Source organism: Pseudophryne corroboree, chromosome 3, assembly GCF_028390025.1.
Source record: "Pseudophryne corroboree isolate aPseCor3 chromosome 3, aPseCor3.hap2, whole genome shotgun sequence".
NCBI lineage: Eukaryota > Metazoa > Chordata > Amphibia > Anura > Myobatrachidae > Pseudophryne > Pseudophryne corroboree.
Genome location: NC_086446.1, coordinates 206,563,072 through 206,583,760, shown reverse-complemented (window position 1 = coordinate 206,583,760; position 20,689 = coordinate 206,563,072). Strand labels below are relative to the sequence as shown.

General features: G+C 41.3%; 1 protein-coding gene across 4 annotated transcripts in view; it reads left to right on the top strand.

Moving 5' to 3' along the window:
- CDH23 (cadherin related 23) overlaps nt 1-20,689 on the top strand; it is a 1,868,204-nt gene that overhangs the window by 211,124 nt on the left and 1,636,391 nt on the right. For all 4 annotated transcript variants that reach the window (XM_063958779.1, XM_063958778.1, XM_063958784.1 and 1 more), the window contains exon 3: nt 13,485-13,565. In XM_063958779.1, the coding sequence (XP_063814849.1) occupies nt 13,485-13,565 (81 nt within the window). The remainder of the gene's footprint in view (nt 1-13,484; nt 13,566-20,689) is intronic.

The window sequence follows — 20,689 nt, the reverse complement described above, 5'->3', positions numbered from 1 at the left end:
CTTCCTGTCAATCACACTACGATCACTCGAGCGATGAAAAAACGTCGCTAGAGCTTGTGCAAATCTCCAAAGTTTTGTGTTAAATTACTGAACGCATGCGCGCTGCGTACCGTGCGCATGCGCATTTTCCACCTAATCACTGCGTTGCGAAAAACGGCAACGAGCGAACAACTCTGAATGACCCCCATTATCACTAACTACACGTATAATTCTTTATAGCCCATGGATCTGTCCGTATTGAGTGAAGAATCACAACTACCACTTTCTCCCCTAAAACCTGGCACCCCTTTCACATGGGTGTGGATTCAAAGATCAATTGTCTAGATCAGAGGTTCTCAAACTCAGTTCTCGGGGGCACACACAGTGCATGTTTTGCAGGTCTCCTCACAGAATCGCAGGTGAAATAATTAGCTCCACATGTGGACCTTTTAAAATGTGTCAGTGAGTAATTAATACACCCGTGCACCTGCTGGGTTACCTGCAAAACATGCACTGTTTGTGCCCCCGAGGACCGAGTTTGAGAACCTCTGGTCTAGATAGACACTCAGTAGGTCAACAGGATCAGAAGGTCAACAGAAGGGTCGACAGTTTAATGGTCGACAAGGATTAAGGTTGACAGGGTCAAAATACAAATGGTCGACACATAAAAAGGCTGACACATGTTTTTATGTTATTTTAACACTACACATAACCCTAACCCTCCCTCTATTTCCTAACCCCAACTCTCCCTCTGGTGCGTAACCCTAACTCTCCCCGTAGTGTCTAACCCTATATGTCCCCTTCCGCAGTCTAACTCAAATCCTCCCCCCCGAGTGCCTAACCTGAAAAATCATGAAAAACCACGTGTAATTGCTTTTTGTGTGTCAACCATTTGCATATTGGCCCTCATTCCGAGTTGTTCGCTTGCTAGCTGCTTTTAGCAGCATTGCACACGCTAGGCCGCCGCCCTCTGGGAATGTATCTTCGCTTAGCAGAATTGCGAACGAAAGAGTAGCAGAATTGCGAATAAATTATTCTTAGCAGTTTCTGAGGAGCTCGAGACTTACTCCTACACTGCGATCAGCTCAGCCAGTTTCGTTCCTGCTTTGACGTCACAAACACGCCCTGCGTTCGGCCAGCCACTCCCCCATTTCTCCAGACACTCCTGCGTTTTATCCTGGCACGCCTGCGTTTTTCCGCACACTCCCAGAAAGTGGTCAGTTTCCGCCCAGAAACACCCACTTCCTGTCAATCACACTCCGATCACTTCAACGATGAAAATTCTTTGTTCGGACGTGAGTAAATATACTAAGTTTTGTGCTAAATTACTTAGTGCATGCGCACTGCGTACCATGCGCATGCGCATTTTTGCCTTAATCGCTCCGTTGCGAAAATTGTCAATGAGCGGACAACTTGGAATGACCCCCATTGACCCTTTGACCCTGTGGACTCAAGTCCACTTTCACCTTTTAACAGTTGATTTTTTGACTAGGGGGAGGGTTGTGGTTATGATTCGTGTTAAAATAACACACACAAAAAGTCTGTCTTTTTTTGTGTCGACCATTTGTATTTCGACCTTTTGACCCTGTAAACATAAATCGATGTCGGCCATTTAACTGTTGCCCATTTCTAATGACTGTTAACCATCTTGTGTCGACTTATTGACTGTATATCTATTTACTGTCTATCTTTCATCCGGATACCCTTTCACACTGGTTGACGCACCAGTGTTTTTCCCAGGTCATTGTTTTTGACACCATACCTGGGTCATCCAGTGACCCGGGTCTTTTGTCTAACTGTGGATGCTTGGAGATGATGTCATCTCTGAGCGCTACTGAGCCTGCCAATCAGCTCCTTTTATGCCTTTCACACCAGAGGCTGCGTGAACGGGGTATTATTGACACATTGCTGCTTTTATGTATCTTTTATACACACAAACTCCAAATTGATAATAGTAACAAAAAATTACTGTCAAGTTTGTTTCTCTAACATAGTCTACAAGAAATTACCTTGTTCAAAATGACATTTTATGTGATTGTTATTGCAAAATATCTGAATTATGGTTCTATTAAGGTTTAAAATTTAAGTGTATTGATACACCCGAGTTCTCATAATCAACAATATGTAATATAACATGTATTCTTTCTACTCATAAATTAAATATATATATATATATATATATATATATATATATATGTATGTATTATATGAAAATTGTTATTTGATGTTACGCTGAACGAATAGCATGCAGAAAAAAAAATACACAGAAACATAGTGCAGTGACGTTTAAAACATACAGGCAAGTTATTAAAACATCTATACACTAATAATGTACCAAAAAACTGTGTGTGTGTGTATATGTATATATATGTGTGTGTATATGTATTTATAAGAAGCCAGTATGGATGATGAACACCACCAACATACAGCACAGCACAGCACTGCAGTTTAAACAGTAAAAAGCTTTATTCTGCTACAATGTTTCAAGGTAAATCTCTCGTCTTCAGGTGGCCATTGCAATCACAAGCAAGGCCACGCAACCTGCTGTGGCTACAATAGGGAGTGCCATCCTGAATAATATATATATATATATATATATATATATATATTGAAACTATAGTTCTGCGGGACCTTTTGCGCATGTGAGGATTTCATATAGAATACCTACCACCAGAGGTGCAGATTTATGTTTTTGCTGGTGGATGCTCTGGCCTGTGAAGCCTGCCGGTGAAGGGGCGTGGCCTTGCTAAAATGAGCGTGGTCTCGCTAAAATGGGCATGGCCTTGCAGAAAAAGCCTACCTTACACCCCAATTATTGACCCTGCACCAACAAACCTCAGCCACCACAGGGGAAAAAGTTGACAGGGGTGTGTAATGCGAATTCCCTGTGGTGTGTAATGCTAGTTGCCAGGGGTGTGTAATGCTAGTTGCCAGGGGTAATGCTCATTGTCAGGGGTGTATACAGTCAGCCTGCCTGCCCGCCAGCCAGCTCCCCTACCCGCCCACTCCCACCTACCCTCTCCTCCCTGTCATATTACTCCGCTCGGAGGGCAGCATTTCGTGAAAATATGCATTGCGTCGTGATATCACGATGCAAACACGTCATTCCATGAAATTCCGCACCCCAAGCTGAGTACTATGACAGGGAGGAGGGGGAGCAGTCGGGACAGGGGAAAAGTGCCGTGGCAGGTGCCCATGGGTGCTCATCATTTTCCGTGGGTGCTTGGTCCCGGGAGCACCCAAGGAATCGGCACCTAGGAGTCACTCCCTTAACCAGATAGCACACTGGAGTCTAATGCATATTTTGCATTATCACCACAGAAAAGATATATCATGTGTGTGTATATGTATATATGTGTGTATATGTATATATATGTGTGTGTGTGTGTGTGTGTGTGTGTATATATATATATATATATATATATATATAGTTTGAACAGATGAAGTGGCACTCAGAGTCTGTCGGATTCAAATATATTTCACACAAAGTAATCCAACGTTTCGGGGTCTATGCGCCCCTTTGTCAAGGTGAACTGCATAGACCCCAAAACGTTGGATCACTTTGTGTGAAATATATTTGAATTCGACAGACTCAGAGTGCCGCTTCATCTGTTCAATCGACTCATCTCTACTAAGAGGGCACCTGAGCATTGAGAGTTGGATGGGGGAGTGCCGGTCCTAGCAGACTTTGTATATATACAGTATATATATATATATATATATATATATATATATATATATACTGTATCCATATCCTGTGGTGATAATGCAGACCATGCATTAAAGTCCAATGTGTTACCTGGTTGAGGGAGACCATGCATTAGAGTCCAGTGTGTTACCTGGTTGAGGGATTGACTGGAAACTAATGATGTGCACCGGACATTTTTCGGGTTTTGTGTTTTGGATTCGGTTCCGCGGCCGTGTTTTGGATTCGGACGCGTTTTGGCAAAACCTCCCTGAAATATTTTTTGTCGGATTAGGGTGTGTTTTGGATTCGGGTGTTTTTTTCAAAAAACCCTCAAAAACAGCTTAAATCATAGAATTTGGGGGTCATTTTGATCCCATAGTATTATTAACCTCAATAACCATAATTTCCACTCATTTCCAGTCTATTCTGAAAACCTCACACCCTCACAATATTATTTTTAGTCCTAAAATTTGCACTGAGGTCGCTGGATGACTAAGCTAAGCGACCCAAGTGGCCGGTACAAACACCTGGCCCATCTAAAAGTGGCACTGCAGTGTCAGACAGGTTGGCACTTAAAAAAAATAGTCCCCAAACAGCACATGATGCAAAGAAAAAAAGAGGTGCACCAAGGTCGCTGGATGGCTAAGCTAAGCGACCCAAGTGGCCGACACAAACACCTGGCCCATCTAGGAGTGGCACTGCAGTGTCACACAGGATGGCACTTAAAAAAAATAGTCCCCAAACAGCACATGATGCAAAGAAAAAAAGAGGTGCACCAAGGTCGCTGGATGGCTAAGCTAAGCGACCCAAGTGGCCGACACAAACACCTGGCCCATCTAGGAGTGGCACTGCAGTGTCAGACAGGATGGCAGTTAAAAAAAATAGTCCCCAAACAGCACATGATGCAGAGATAAATATATATATATATATATATATATATATATATATACTGGTGGTCAGCAAAATTCTGCACTGTTCTCCTACTATATACAATGCAGCATAGATATGGATAGTATACTTGACGACACACAGGTAGAGCAATGGACTACTGTACCGTACTGCTATATATATATATATATATATATACACACTGGTGGTCAGCAAAATTCTGCACTGTCCCCCTACTATATACTGCGCACAACTACAATGCAGCACAGATATGGATAGTATACTTGACGACACAGAGTTAGAGCAATGGACTACTGTACCGTACTGCTATATATATATATATATATATATATATACTGGTGGTCAGCAAAATTCTGCACTGTCCTCCTACTATATACTGCGCACAACTACAATGCAGCACAGATATGGATAGTATACTTGACGACACAGAGTTAGAGCAATGGACTACTGTACCGTACTGCTATATATATATATATATTTACTGGTGGTCAGCAAAATTCTGCACTGTCCTCCTACTATATACTGCGCACAACTACAATGCAGCACAGATATGGATGGATAGTATACTTGACGACACAGAGGTAGAGCAATGGACTACTGTACCGTACTGCTATATATATATATATATATATATATATAGATATATACACTGGTGGTCAGCAAAATTCTCCACTGTACTCCTACTATATACTGCACACAACTACAATGCAGCACAGATATGGATGGATAGTATACTTGATGACACAGAGGTAGAGCAATGGACTACTGTACCGTACTGCTATATATATATATATATATATATATATACTGGTGGTCAGCAAAATTCTGCACTGTCCTCCTACTATATACTACAATGCAGCACAGATATGGAGCGTTTTCAAGCAGAGAACGTAGATATTTGCAGCACACTGAGCACAGATATTTACAGCACACTGAGCACAGATATTTGCAGCACACTGAGCACAGATATTTGCATCACACTGAGCACAGATATTTGCAGCACACTGAACACAGAAACTGAGAGAACGCAGCCACGTCCTCTCGCTATCATCTCCAATGCACGAGTGAAAATGGCGGCAACGCACGGCTCTTTATATGCAATACGAATCTCGCGAGAATACGACAGCGGGATGATGACGTTCGGGCGCGCTCGGGTTAACCGAGCAAGGCGGGAAGATCCGAGGCTGCCTCGGAACCGTGTAAAATAGGTGAAGTTCGGGGGGGTTCGGAACTCAATGAACCGAACCCGCTCATCTCTACTGGAAACATACACTTTTCTTAACAACTTGTCTGGCGTGATCGCATCAGATGTGACCACCCCGGGCTGGACTTTTCCTGACACTGGCCAGCTGCCAGAAGATAATTTTCCAGCAGCTGCCAATCTCAGAGGGACCTCTCAGCCCCTCTGCTTTCTTGTTCCCTTCCTGGTGTCTGCTGTGCTGCTGATCATTTGTGAAATATAAAAGAAGCTGCCCCTACCTTTCCTATGTACATACAGTCACTGCAGGGAGGAGAAGCAGCAGCCGGCAAAATGTAAAGCCGCGATGGCACGATCATCGGTAGTCCGATATATTAGACATTGATGGTCAAAAATGTTTTACTTTTTTTTTTTAAATAATGGATTTGCTTTAAATAGATGTTCTTATCTTAAATCATTAAAATAAAATTACAATTTCTTAGTGTTTTTTGGAAAAAAGTATTAGCTAGTTAAGTGGTTAAAGAGGTGCTTGGTATTTGTAATAAAATACAAAGCTTTTTTATAGATCATCCTCTTGAAAGAAATAGCAGAAACACCACGCAATCTAATATGTATGAAATTTTAGTTCTGAGCTCTTAGTGTGCGACAATTTTTTTGTTGTATAATACAAAGTAATTTCTCATATCATTGGCGGGATCAATATGATAGTATACTTGACGACACAGAGGTAGAGCAATGGACTACTGTACCGTACTGCTATATATATATATATATATATATATATATATATATAGATATATACACTGGTGGTCAGCAAAATTCTCCACTGTACTCCTACTATATACTGCACACAACTACAATGCAGCACAGATATGGATGGATAGTATACTTGATGACACAGAGGTAGAGCAATGGACTACTGTACCGTACTGCTATATATATATATATATACTGGTGGTCAGCAAAATTCTGCACTGTCCTCCTACTATATACTACAATGCAGCACAGATATGGAGCGTTTTCAAGCAGAGAACGTAGATATTTGCAGCACACTGAGCACAGATATTTACAGCACACTGAGCACAGATATTTGCAGCACACTGAGCACAGATATTTGCATCACACTGAGCACAGATATTTGCAGCACACTGAACACAGAAACTGAGAGAACGCAGCCACGTCCTCTCGCTATCATCTCCAATGCACGAGTGAAAATGGCGGCAACGCACGGCTCTTTATATGCAATACGAATCTCGCGAGAATACGACAGCGGGATGATGACGTTCGGGCGCGCTCGGGTTAACCGAGCAAGGCGGGAAGATCCGAGGCTGGCCTCTCAGCCCCTCTGCTTTCTTGTTCCCTTCCTGGTGTCTGCTGTGCTGCTGATCATTTGTGAAATATAAAAGAAGCTGCCCCTACCTTTCCTATGTACATACAGTCACTGCAGGGAGGAGAAGCAGCAGCCGGCAAAATGTAAAGCCGCGATGGCACGATCATCGGTAGTCCGATATATTAGACATTGATGGTCAAAAATGTTTTACTTTTTTTTTTTAAATAATGGATTTGCTTTAAATAGATGTTCTTATCTTAAATCATTAAAATAAAATTACAATTTCTTAGTGTTTTTTGGAAAAAAGTATTAGCTAGTTAAGTGGTTAAAGAGGTGCTTGGTATTTGTAATAAAATACAAAGCTTTTTTATAGATCATCCTCTTGAAAGAAATAGCAGAAACACCACGCAATCTAATATGTATGAAATTTTAGTTCTGAGCTCTTAGTGTGCGACAATTTTTTTGTTGTATAATACAAAGTAATTTCTCATATCATTGGCGGGATCAATATGAAATACCGGCTGGCCCGGCTGCCGGCAAATTAACAGCATCCCAAATTGGCCATAGACCACTGTGCATGTGGAAATTTATGGGGATATAGAATGCTGCTTTTTGTATGCTTTAACATGTGTGGACAAGTGGAATAGCCTCCCATCAGAAGTGGTAGTGGCTAAGACAGTGGAGAAATGTAAACATGTGTGGGATAGACTTAAGGATATCCTTAAAAAAAAATGAGGATCAAACAGGGTTTAAAGTAACTATATGGTTAAAAAGAGGCAAACTACTGTAGATGGGCCAAGTGGTTTTTATCTGCTGTCAAATTCTATGTGAAAGCAGTCACTAACGATATAACTATTTACAGTGTGTAGCTTTGAATAATCTCAAACCCTTTATTTTGGGGACACTTTTAATTGATACAACGTTTTAGAGAAAACTCTGCAATGTGAATTTTCTTTTCACCCAATTCATCAATAAGACAGCCTATTTATAAAGAACCACTATGATAACAGGGTATATGAATACATTTCTTTTAAATGGCTACATAAAAAAATTCTAATTTTTGGAATTACATTATTTTCTCTTTTTAAACTTAATTGTTTAGTAAAGGCGACTCTCAAATCTGCGCTGTACAGTGTACATAAATGTGTGTGTTGGTTAAACATCTACAAAGACTGGCCTGGTAAAGAGGTCAGTGTCACTGGGCTGCTGAGCAATACTATTTGTTTTTTTTAAATAAATGATGGTTATAAATTCAATAAAAAACACAACTCACAATAAAAAAAATCAATAACAGGAACTATAACATTTAAGTAGTTACAGTTACACAATATAATAATCATCTATACGGGATGCAGTCAAAATCTCGGCTATCGGGATCCCGGCGGTCAGGAGACAGACTCTGGAGTCCTGACAGCCGAGATTTTACCGGTGGCCAGAATACCGACACTCGCACGTAATTCCCACTTGTTGGTGGGTCTACACCTCCAACTGACTGGGAATAGAACCCAGGCCCAATGCGTGGCAAGCAGAGTGAGCCCGCAAAGGGACTCTCTGCCGGTATTCCACTGTCAGGATACAGACAGTCGGCATCCCGTCAGCCGTTATTCCATACCAGATCCATCTATACAATAATGATGTAACCCACTAATATAAATAATGCATTTAGGGCTTAAGTCAGAGATAGATACTTTTGCACAGCAGCTGTGTTTTTGAAAGATACACAGGAGGCATCTGAAGGAAAAAGACGCCTCCTGCCAACTTTACAGATCAGAGTGCTGTGTCCGAAGATGCAGCAATTAGGTCATCTATGAGATCATCGACCATTTGAATAACACTGAGGTTACTCAGATTGGCCCTTGCTGCTACGTAGCTGAGCCACAGATCCTTGCCTTGACATTCTCAGATAACAGGGGAATGCTTCTCCACGCCTCTCCCACCCCTCCCTCAAATGGCAATAGCTTGGGGGCATTGCTTGTGATCTCACAGGACAAGTTCTGCACATGAACAGTTCCACAAACGGGATCCGGTAAGAATCCCAGTGGATGGGATTCCGGCAGTTGAAAAAAAAATGCCGGAATCCCGACACTCCTCGGAATGCCAATGCTGAGATCTCGACTTTGATCACTATCCCAGTGTCGGGATCCCGACTTTCAGGTACCCGAATTATACTTACGTGGGCCACCAGATAGGCAAGCTGTGGGTGTGTGGTGGTGGGGGGTGGAGGTTAGGTTTAGGCTACGGGAACAGGGTTAAGGTTAGGCACCACCTCGGAGATTTAAGGTTAGGCTTTGGGGTGGGGATTTAGGTTTAGGCTGTGGGAAAGGTGGGTTAGGGGCGTTTGGAATCAGGGTTAGCTTAGTAAATTCGTGTATGCCAGTATCTTCAAAGGCAGAATGCCGCTGTCTTTATATTGACAGCCGGCATCCCAACCGTCGGGATCCTGATACCAAGTCCCACAAGCATTGGAAATGTACATAAACCATAAGATTTACATACATTTCTGAATCAGGCCCATATGGGCAGATTTAACAATTAGTGATATTCTTGTTATCTCTTGGTTCAAATGACAAATGTTGCTCCAGCCCAACAGCTCCTGTCATTTTTCAAACACTGTACAGTAAGGAGTTGATTGGCTGAAGCACCATTTGTCATTCGTAACGAGTGATATCACACATTAAATCTGCCCCTATTGTATTCTATACCAAGGATTCTGTAAGTTTTAGGTATTTATGTCAAAAGGAAAGTGCATTAATACAAAGCTGATTTTCTAACATCCTTTTCACATAAGCTTACATGCTATTCCTTTTTATGATCTGAAAATGGCAGTGTCCCTAATGATTACATCACTCCATAACAATTATCATTGAAACCTTTGTTTAAGGTTCCATTGAACAAGAGTTTATTATAAAACCAAAGCTTCATTTATTTATGTATAATTACAAACACTTTGTTTCAAGTGGCAGTGATAGTTGCATTAACTGTTGGCTGGGTCTTAATACAATGAAAGTAGTTGGCATTACAAAAAAAAGTAAAAGATATGCAATCGGCTAGTCAGAACTTAAATAAATATAGTTTTGCATAACGAAGCAGAAAACCTCAAAATGAACTAAGGTAATTACAGTAAGACTCAACTGTGTGCAAGAAACAGTAGCCATGACGAGTGCAGAGTAAGCAGAACAAACTCAACCAGGCAGAAATCTCCAGGTATCAATAATGAGTAAAAATAATAATTGTGTTCTCTAGTGGTGGAGACTATATTGTGATAGCTGTAATAGTTTATGTCTGAAGGTGCGTACACTGTGCTTTTTGCATTTCATGTTTTGGGAAATGAGCAGCAGTCATTCATTGAAACCCAAAACAAGATTCTATTAATGCCTAAGAGCTAGGCATAAGCAGTGTATGCAAATCAGTTGCTTATTTCCACAAAGTTATAGAGTCCATTGTCCAATAAGGGATGTAGTTATGTGAATAGCGGTCAGGAGACTGCTGGTCACATAACCGACGACGGTATCTCGACCAATTGCCTGGCCGACAGTTGGCATGCCGACTAACAGGGTCTATTCCCACTAGTGGTGTCCATAGCATGGGAATAGAACCTGTGGCAAGTGCAGCAAGCCCGCAAGGGACTTCGTTGCGCTTGCCTCCCCCCTGCTAGCAATCTAAAGATCGGCATCCCAACATCGGTATGGTGACTGGTGGGATCCCAAACCCATATTATGACCTTTAAAAGATCACTTATTTATTGGCAGATAACCTATCTAAGTATTGCCACAATTCCTATGGTACCCTTGGTTGATATAGACCAGAGGTTCTCAAACTCGGTCCTCGGGGGCCCACACAGTGCATGTTTTGCAGGTCTCCTCACAGAATCGCAAGTGAAATAATTAGCTCCACCTGTGGACCTTTTAAAATGTGTCAGTGAGTAATTAATACACCTGTGCACCTGCTGGGTTACCTGCAAAACATGCACTGTGTGGGCTCCCGAGGACCGAGTTTGAGAACCTCTGATATAGACGATATTGGGCAAAGTTATCTGGTACAGTTCCATCCAGAGCCACCTTAACAGCAGTGTAGGTTCCCTGGGCACAGCAATGCACTGGGGCCCCTACCCATCCTTCAGCAGTAGGGGTAGGGAGTGCTGTCAGTGGCAGCTTTGATGTCCTGCAGGGGATTCTGTCTTTCACTCAACATGTAGCACCTGGAGAAATAATTTCTGCTAATTACTCCTTTACTGCACAGATGGGGCAGGAAGGAGAACACTAAACTGTAGAAGGGGGCATTGGGCTGAATGAAGGGGCCCTGGTACATGACTTCCAAGGTGGTATGGGGTGTTTAAAACGTAGGGGAGGGGTCGATAATGGAGTGGGATTAATATTCATCATTTTCTGGTGGGAGGCAGCTTGCTTTACTGCAGATATCTCCGGTTCCTGGAAATAGATTTCTTCGCTTTTAATGGGATTAAAAAAACTAGAGAGTCCCACCTTTCAGGAGGTGCTGGGACATGGGGATCAAAGTGCAGGAGCCAGAGCAATCCTCCGACGAAAATATAAAACTGCATACCAGGCGTGTGGCGCTGGAGCAGGGACCAGCTGCTTGAAGGCTGATATCTCTGGTTATGGGCATAGTAGAGACAAGCTGCCAGTGTCCACCAAAAGGGGAGTGTCCCAGCTTTTGGAGAATACAACTCTATGTCAGACAGAACCTGAGATATCTGGCTGAGAAGAGCAATTAACAGGCATGGATGGAGACCACTGCTTTGAAGTCGGCTATCTCTGGTTTCCCAGGGCCAATTTTAAAAAATCTGGTACCCCTGGAAAGAGGGGACCCTCAGCTATCAGCCTATGGTTCTTTTACTCCTGGGGCCCTTGGGCAAGAGCCCATTCAAAAAGACGGCCCTGGTTCCATCTACCTCAACACAAAATGTGAATCAATCTGGATTTTTATCATTTACAACCTGATACTGTAGTTGAGTAGTTGTTGGCCAACTGGATAAAGGATTCAGTAAATTATCTGAATTCCCATAAGTCTGTCCTTTTTGTTCAAACAAATGTATTAAAAGAAGACTGAGCATAAATGTAGGCATTTGGAGATCTTAATAAAAAACCTTACAAATGGATGCAATTTTCACTGCAAACTTTTGAGCATGAAATTTGCTCCATGGTATTCTATTTATCTAGTGAACCAATTTGATCCACTTTATCTATTTTGCGTAAATTCATTACTTTTCAAACAATAAGCTTGGACAAATAAGCGTTTTCAAGTAATTCCAGTTAGTCAGTGACACAACTGTTAGTTTGTCCGTGTTTTTAACGTACATTTTTATCATGTTCAAAGCACATTAGTATATGTGCAAAAGTAAGCACTTTACAACATCCGTGCAGAATTCAGTGTGGTCAAAGGTGAAGCAAGTGCTTAGTGAGTACCCACACTGAACTTTTTTGTCTACAGTGTTATATATTCAATGCTTCTGATCCCTACTGTACTGGCAATGTTGAAAATAATGTGAATCAATCTCTTGCCATAAAAGATGAAAGCCCATTAGGCTTAAGTATCTTGTTTTTTTGCGATTGACGGTTAATATAGCCCTTGTATTACAATAGTAGACTTGACAGTTGATTATTTATAAGGTGAGTTTTTTGTTTAGCCTGTCAGTTTGTAGGGGTGTGTTCTCAAGTACTACAACTCAGTGATAAAGTGTTGAGCTACAGGTCATTGTGGGGTGCCTACCCTTTGAAATGTGGTGAGGATGTCTTGCCTATGTGTGGGTACCTGGATACTTCATTGTGGAGGCACTCGGCTGTTGTAGAGTAAGAGAAGATGAGTCTTCCACAATGCAGATAGTCGGGGGTGGGGGAGGGGGGGTGGGGTGGTGAGTGTATGTGTTAGTTATTCCCCATTTTTGTAAAGTTTATTAGCTAGAGCTAAGCAATAGCATTATCTTCTTGACCACCTGTATGCAATTTCAATTTGATCTTTAATAAAGCTATGACCTTTTATTCTAAGCAGTTGTGTCTATGTCATTAATTTTATTAAAGCCAAGTGCGAGGGGTTTTATTATGGTTGCTTACAATAAACCAATTGATTCCTTAAGTGTGTGTATATATGATAGATAGTTATGGGGTCATTTTAATTAGGGGTGATGTTCTCATCCCTGCGAGTAGGTGTGGTTATATACTGTAGGACTGTGCAAAAAAAGACATCAAGTTTGGGGTGAGATTAGGCTACAAGGGAGTTCTTCTTCTATTGCTGGAGTTTATATGAAGTAGAAAGAAAAAAGCACAATGAATTTGTCCATACATTAAAAACATGTTTGAAAAAACTATTTTGAGAGTAAATATGTTCTTTATTGTTGATGATGTATTATGTGCTTTCTTCCTTAGGTTTGGCTTATAACAGACTACCGTTTTTTCTAAATTACTTCTTCGACACATACTTGCTTATAAATGAAGACACTCCAGTAGGTAAGTGAACAATGAATTTTGTGTCTTTTGCATAGAAAAGTGTCACTGCTGTATGAAGTATAATTAGTATGGGTACCAGAACTGCACTATATATCAGTCTGGCTGATAAAGGCTGCTGCGAATATATTGTTGTCTGCTAAGCTGTCAGAAGCCAGATAATGTAAAGTAACCAAATAGTATTTGTATCTCCACAATTGTTCTGACTTAGGGGTAGATTTACTAAGATGGGAGTTCTATTTAAGATGGGATGTTGCCCATAGCAACCAATCAGATTCTACTTCTCATTTATCTAGCACCTTCTAGAAGATAATACCTGGAATCTGATTGGTTGCTATGGGCAACATCCCATATGAAATAGAACTCCCATCTTAGTAAATTTACCCCTTAGTTTCCCCCTGTTTTATGTACAAATGATGCTAATATACGTTGTTGGAAAAATCCCCACTAATCCCATGTACTGGTACAAAATATTAATGGCCAATGTTTCCAGTTGTTCTATATGAGCTTGTGGATGCTCACTATTAGGAAGCAAGAAATATGTACCAAAATGAGGCACTGCGCTAATATAAAACCAGATGATATATGCATGGCAGAAGAAACATCAATATAGACATGTAAAAAATTGAATACATTTAATGGTTAACATAAAAAAGTACATTCAAGTGGTATAAAAAGTGTAACCAAGTACAAATGGATATAATCACATATAGATATAAATTACAGTATATAGCAGTGATGGGGAACCATTGTCACTCCAGCTGTTGTTAAACGACACATCCCAGCATACCCTGCTACAGTTTTGCTGTTTATCCATTATAAAACTGTAGCAGGGCATGCTGGGATGTGTAGTTCAACAACAGCTGGAGTGCCAAAGGTTCCCCATCACTGGTATATAGCATAGCCCTTAAGAGGATCTCTGCCTGTCACCTCCTACCTCATTTTGGTGTATATGTTTTTTTCTTTTGTTTTCTTGTCATGTGGTTGTCTTTAGGGACCTTGCAGTAGGTATTGGTACTGCTGGTAAAGGACCTGTCTGTTTCCATTGTTGGTTACTTGAAAATTGTGCAGCGAGTCCATCTTTGAAACCATTTTTTATAGATACAGTAATTGAAATGTGGAAACTGGTACTGAGGTGTCAGATACAATGATAATACAGGGGGGGGGGGAGATGTACTAAGCCTGCCAATCGGCTCCTAACTGCCATATTACAGGCTGTGTTTGAAAAATGACAGTTAGGAGCCGATTGGCTGGTACTTTATCACTGTGATATTTATCACTTTTCAGGCTTAGTACATCTGGCCCAGGGTTTGAATATCCTGGAAACACAGATTCAATTGTTTTACCCTGCAGCTTCCACTAGGGGGCGCAAAATGTAGCATATTAATTTTTGCCGTGTTTAGACGCCCGGTAGCCTCAGAGATTACATTTCTTTTTGTAGCCCCCTGAGGTGTCTGTACTTTGGGTGTCCGAACAGGAGTTTGGATGCCCAAAGCAGGACTTTAGATGGGTTTAGCCATTTTACACGGCTAAACCATGTCTGCTTGGGCATGACATGCGTGATATGTATGTTGTGACAAATGTTTGGGTGTCACTCTAAACAACACAGTTTATACAGGAAAATTAGATGCCCAAAACAATTGAATTCCCGCCTATGATTAAAAAAACAAAACACCAAAAACAACCCATAAGACCATTAGAACAACATAGAGTAACCAACATAACTGACTCATTTTAATGTAAGGAAAGAAATGTCCTTAAGGAGGTAGCTGGTTACCATTTGGAAATATGTGGAACATTGATCCAGCTAATTAATAAAAAAAATGACTTGAACCATTATATATAGTCTCTTCTGTTTTTGACAATATACCCAAATATGGGACAAACTGGGCTATCCAGACCCTGCTTATTTTGTGAGAGGCCACATCCTTTTTAACCTCTAAAAGTTATAAAAGCAAGGCAGATTTGTAATCAGGCGAATGTTCTGAATGGCACCACCTGACTAATACCAAATGTAATATACAATGAGTATTGTCCTGCAGCCTGGAGGAATTCCCCCAAAAGTCCCAGAGGATTAAGACTAGAAAGAGGGTTGTGTGTGTATCTCTCTTGTTATGACATATATTTTCTTTACAAACAGTTATACCAACAGTGGGCCTTATTCCTATACATTACCCAACAGCAGTCATAATACCCTCACATTAATTCTAAAGTCACTGCTGTTTAACAGGATTACCCTATGCAGACATTTCTTTATTTTGTCACTGCCAATAAATGTTAATGTCTGTAAGAATAAGAAGTAATATAATTATATGGCTTTCATTTAGAGAGATGTGTGACTTCAGTTACTGTAGGTAGGTACTGTAGGTGTTTTAATATAAAGTAAATAAAAATAGAAGTGTTTCTGATACAATGATCGTCTGCCGAACTTCCTATCACCTTTGTTCACGAGATCTTTACTGCCTGTTAAATTGCATTACAAAATGTTCTACAGGCTTAGAGACAGACTGTTTGTAACCCAATGTAACGTGTCCATAATTTGCTGTACTCCAACATTTTTCAAGGCGTATTGTTCATTTTCATCTTGCTGTTATGCATAACGGATTCTCATTTACTATAGCTCCGAGATATCACTTGAAAAATATATAATGTAAGTTTATTAAAGAGTGTATACTTTTTTTATTTTGTAGCATAACAGCAGTTGGTATATTTTATTATGGTTTTCCTGTTTACAAGGCATGGTTTGTTTTTTGTCTATGGTTACTCTGAATGAGCACTGCTAAGTATTTTGGTGTCTTTCGAAGACGGACCTTTTATATTTTATTTTATTTTTTTATTTATTTCAGTTCATTGTACTATTTATAGATGTATGTAATCAATGGATATTCTGCTCTAAACAGACAAATTGTCACAACAACATAATAATTATGAGGTGTAGGTTTCAACTTTTGGTACAAATAGGCCCAAAAGGTACTTCTGAGAGATGCCCAAAGTCTACTATGGTACTTGTGAGGCAAAGGGCACGGCTATCTGAGCCTAAGTGCACATGCAAGGTCTTAAAGTGTGTACAACATGGTGCAATATTTCTTTCGATTTTGACGATATAGTCAAAATCGTAAGAAAATATAGTGCATATCGCCCTGTGTGTATAGTCCTTGCGATGATGATGCCCGGTCCCGCGGGATCGGCATCGCAAGAAAAATAGACTGTGCAGGCAGGCCAACATTGACTATATCGGTGGGGCCAGGCTCTGGCCACGTTGAATAGCCAATGTCTGGCTGTACGGCGCATCGCGCCGTGTGTACGCAGCCTTAGAAACTCAGAAGGGCCCATTTAAAAATATTTCTCCCTGACCACAAATGAAATAACCATCTTATTTAAGGTTATATAAGAAAGGAAATTAGACTAGAGAAGAGAAAAATATTTATATATTTTAAGGTAACTTTAATAATGACAGTTCACTAAAGAAGCGAGTAAGAATTCTTTTACATCAATTTTTTTTCTCGTGTTTTTCCTTTAATTGCTATAAAAGCTTTGTGCATCACGTGATAGCCCGATAACAGAAGTCACAATCAGGGCTATCATAATGTATGGTGGCAGGTAGCGAATGCTGCACGGCATCTCTGATTATGAACTACACAGAATCAGAGCAGCAAGGCAGCATTCTAAACCTTCCTGCTAGCCTGCAGCCAGACAGTGAATGACTGTCAGCATGCTGATTGGTGGATGGTTGGAGCTATCCACCAGAGTGCTGACTGCCATTCACTGTAATGAACCATGTGAAGAGATGGTGCTGGATGATTATTTTTTTTTTCCAGTTTATTAATGACAAAATGAGCTTAAACCCAGAGGTAGGGCAGATTTAGGAAATTGGTCAGACCTGTTGTGTGAGTAGCACAAACTAATGTCTGCTGCCCAATCAGGTTACAGCAGGGAGAGGAGATAAAGGCTGTAGAAGTTAATATAAGTCTTATGTACGGTGCTGGTTATCAGGCCTCTTTATCCAGGCTTCCCAGCTTTTTTGTTGCCCTAGTTTGGTTTATGCTGCTGTTGTATTGTAGGGACAGCAGATCAACAGTGTAGTGGTGTACAGTCTGTATGCTCCCCATCTCAGATGGGCCTGGCTGAGTTCCCCTGTTCGGGGGTCCACAACACCATCTTGCTGGATGGCTGATTCGCTAGGCATGATATGAATTAGTAGGGAGAATCCACCTGAGTTGTGCACCAGCCTGTTGCGGTACATCCTGCCACACATCGTGCCGACACTAATCGCATATGTACTAACATATGTGATTAGTGCTATGAAGGACAGCTCTTGCGATCAGAGCTGTCCTTCGTGGCTGCTTGACTTCTGGGTCTATGACCCAGGAGTCGATCTGCGCATGCACAGACCAGCGGCGGCCGTGGGGGATGCTGGGAGGGTTCCATTACAGAACCCACTTCGCATTGCATTGTGGAAGAAGCCCCATAGGCTTCTACAGGGTAACACCAGCAAAAGCCTGCACGACAGAGACCCAGCAGATGGCGTATGGTACATACGAAAATGCCAAGTAAAAACCAACGAAGAACCTTTTTTTTTTTTTTTTTTGAAATGCATTTTCACTTTAGTACACCCCGCCACCAATGTGCAGGACATTGGTGCACTCTTTTCTTTGTCCCCAACAGAGGTTGCTGCAGGTGTACAGGGCCTATATAGGCTAATGCTGGTCTATCTGACCTCTTTCCTTTCTCTTTTTCACTCTTCTTTTATTATCAAATAAATGAATTACTTACATGTTAACTTAAATCACTTGTGTGTTTATTTCTAAGTTTCCAGGTGGGGGTTGTTTCATGTAATACCAGAGGTCAGTAGACCATTGTAGGAATCCCGGAAGCGAGCGCAACGAATCCCCTCGCGGGCTCGCTGCGCTAACCATGCTTCGGGCCCCACACTATTACATTCCCCCTTGGATGGTGGCGTTGACCACCAGCCAAGTGGGAACTCAGGACTTTGATCGGGATTTCGACCGGCATTTCGTTGGCTGTCGGTATTCTGGCATCGGTATCCTGACTGCCGGGCTCCCAACAGCTGGTAAATTAACTGAATCTCATTTCATTAGAGGATTTAATAAGATAGGGAAGCAGCATCTGCCATTAAGGCATAGGCAAATGAAGGGAGGATTTTCAGTTGGCCGGAAACCCCCTTTCCCACAGCCTGGCCAAAAGCCACTATGGGGGAGATGTACTAAGCAGTGATTAAAGTGGAGAAGTTGCCCATGGCAACCAACCAGCATTGGTGTAACATTTATAATTTGCGTACTGTAAAAGTATTCAGAGCAGCTGATTGGTTGCCATGGGAAACTTCACCACTGTCTCACTTCTCCACTTTTATCACTGCTTAGTGCATCTCCCCCTATATGCAGTATAAAGGGCAGAATTGAACTACTGTACATGTAGCAGCAAATTTTCCTACCAAGTCTGCTGTGTGTCTGTAGATCTGAGTGCTCAATCATTGCAACAGAGAGAAAATCTGGTAAGTGGCGTACTGCATACTTGCCTACCTGACCCTCTCCATGAGGGAGAAAATGCTCTGTTCCTGGACTTTCCTGGTAATGTATGATTGCCATCACCTGTGTTGTACTAGTTAATTGATAAGAAAGGTGTTTCACCACAGGTGATGGCAGTCATACATTACCAGGAAAGTGCAGGAACAGAGCATTTTCTCCCTCATGGAGAGGGTCAGGTAGGCAAGTATGGCGTACTGTGATCATTGAGAGATGCAAGTGAGTTTCTATTCTCTACTATGGTGAGACACCAAGCATAAAAGTTAAGTTTAAAATGATACTTGCCACTCAGCTGTGTATACCATTGTTCTTAAAACTTAAAGATGATAAACAACAAAAAGTAATTACACTAATCCTTACGATTCACTGTGGTGCCTTACGTACTAAGAACAATAATATTGCGCCTTGAAAAACTAAATCTGGGCAATCTGCCAGATCTGGCTGGTTGGAATGAAAATCTGGTAATGCATAGACCATTTGCTCCCTAACACTGGAAAATGGACAAAACCTATCGTTCAGATAATTTGGTAAAATCACGGATTTAACCAATTTGTCTTAAGGCAGTTTAGATAATTGTATAGTGTATGTCCAGGTTAAGAGTAGAAGCACTGATTTTAAAGCATTTGCCTTACATTTATACTTATTGTCCTCTGTATCCAGAGAAATGGGAGGTCAGGTTGCACTACATACAACAAAACTACTACTGCGTTGTGTGACTGAAAATTGCTGTTTCAGTGCTTTTTAGTCATAAGTCTTTAAGTCTCTAGTATTTTTTTTACCACCATTATACCATTGTTGTTTTTGTATTCAAAAACTTTTTCTTTTTTTCGATTTGCTTTTTCTCTGCAGCTGTGGTAATGCATGGCTACCTTTCTAAACACTAATAATTAGAGATGAGCGGGTTCGGTTTCTCTGAATCCGAACCCGCCAGAACTTCATGTTTTTTTTCACGGGTCCGAGCGACTCGGATCTTCCCGCCTTGCTCGGTTAACCCGAGCGCGCCCGAACGTCATCATGACGCTGTCGGATTCTCGCGAGGCTCGGATTCTATCGCGAGACTCGGATTCTATATAAGGAGCCCGCGTCGCCGCCATTTTCACACGTGCATTGAGATTGATAGGGAGAGGACGTGGCTGGCGTCCTCTCCGTTTAGAATTAGAATAGATTAGAGAGACACTTGATTTACTAATTTTGGGGAGCATTAGGAGTACTCAGTAGTGTACAGTGCAGAGTTTTGCTGATAGTGACCAGTGACCACCACTTTTATTTATAATCCGTTCTCTGCCTGAAAAAAGCGATACACAGCACACAGTGACTCAGTCACATACCATATCTGTGTGCACTGCTCAGGCTCAGGCCAGTGTGCTGCATCATCTATTATCTATATATAATATTATATATATCTGTCTGACTGCTCAGCTCACACAGCTTATAATTGTGGGGGAGACTGGGGAGCACTACTGCAGTGCCAGTTATAGGTTATAGCAGGAGCCAGGAGTACATAATATATTATATAGTGAGTGACCACCAGACACACAGTGCAGTTTATTTAATATATCCGTTCTCTGCCTGAAAAAAGCGATA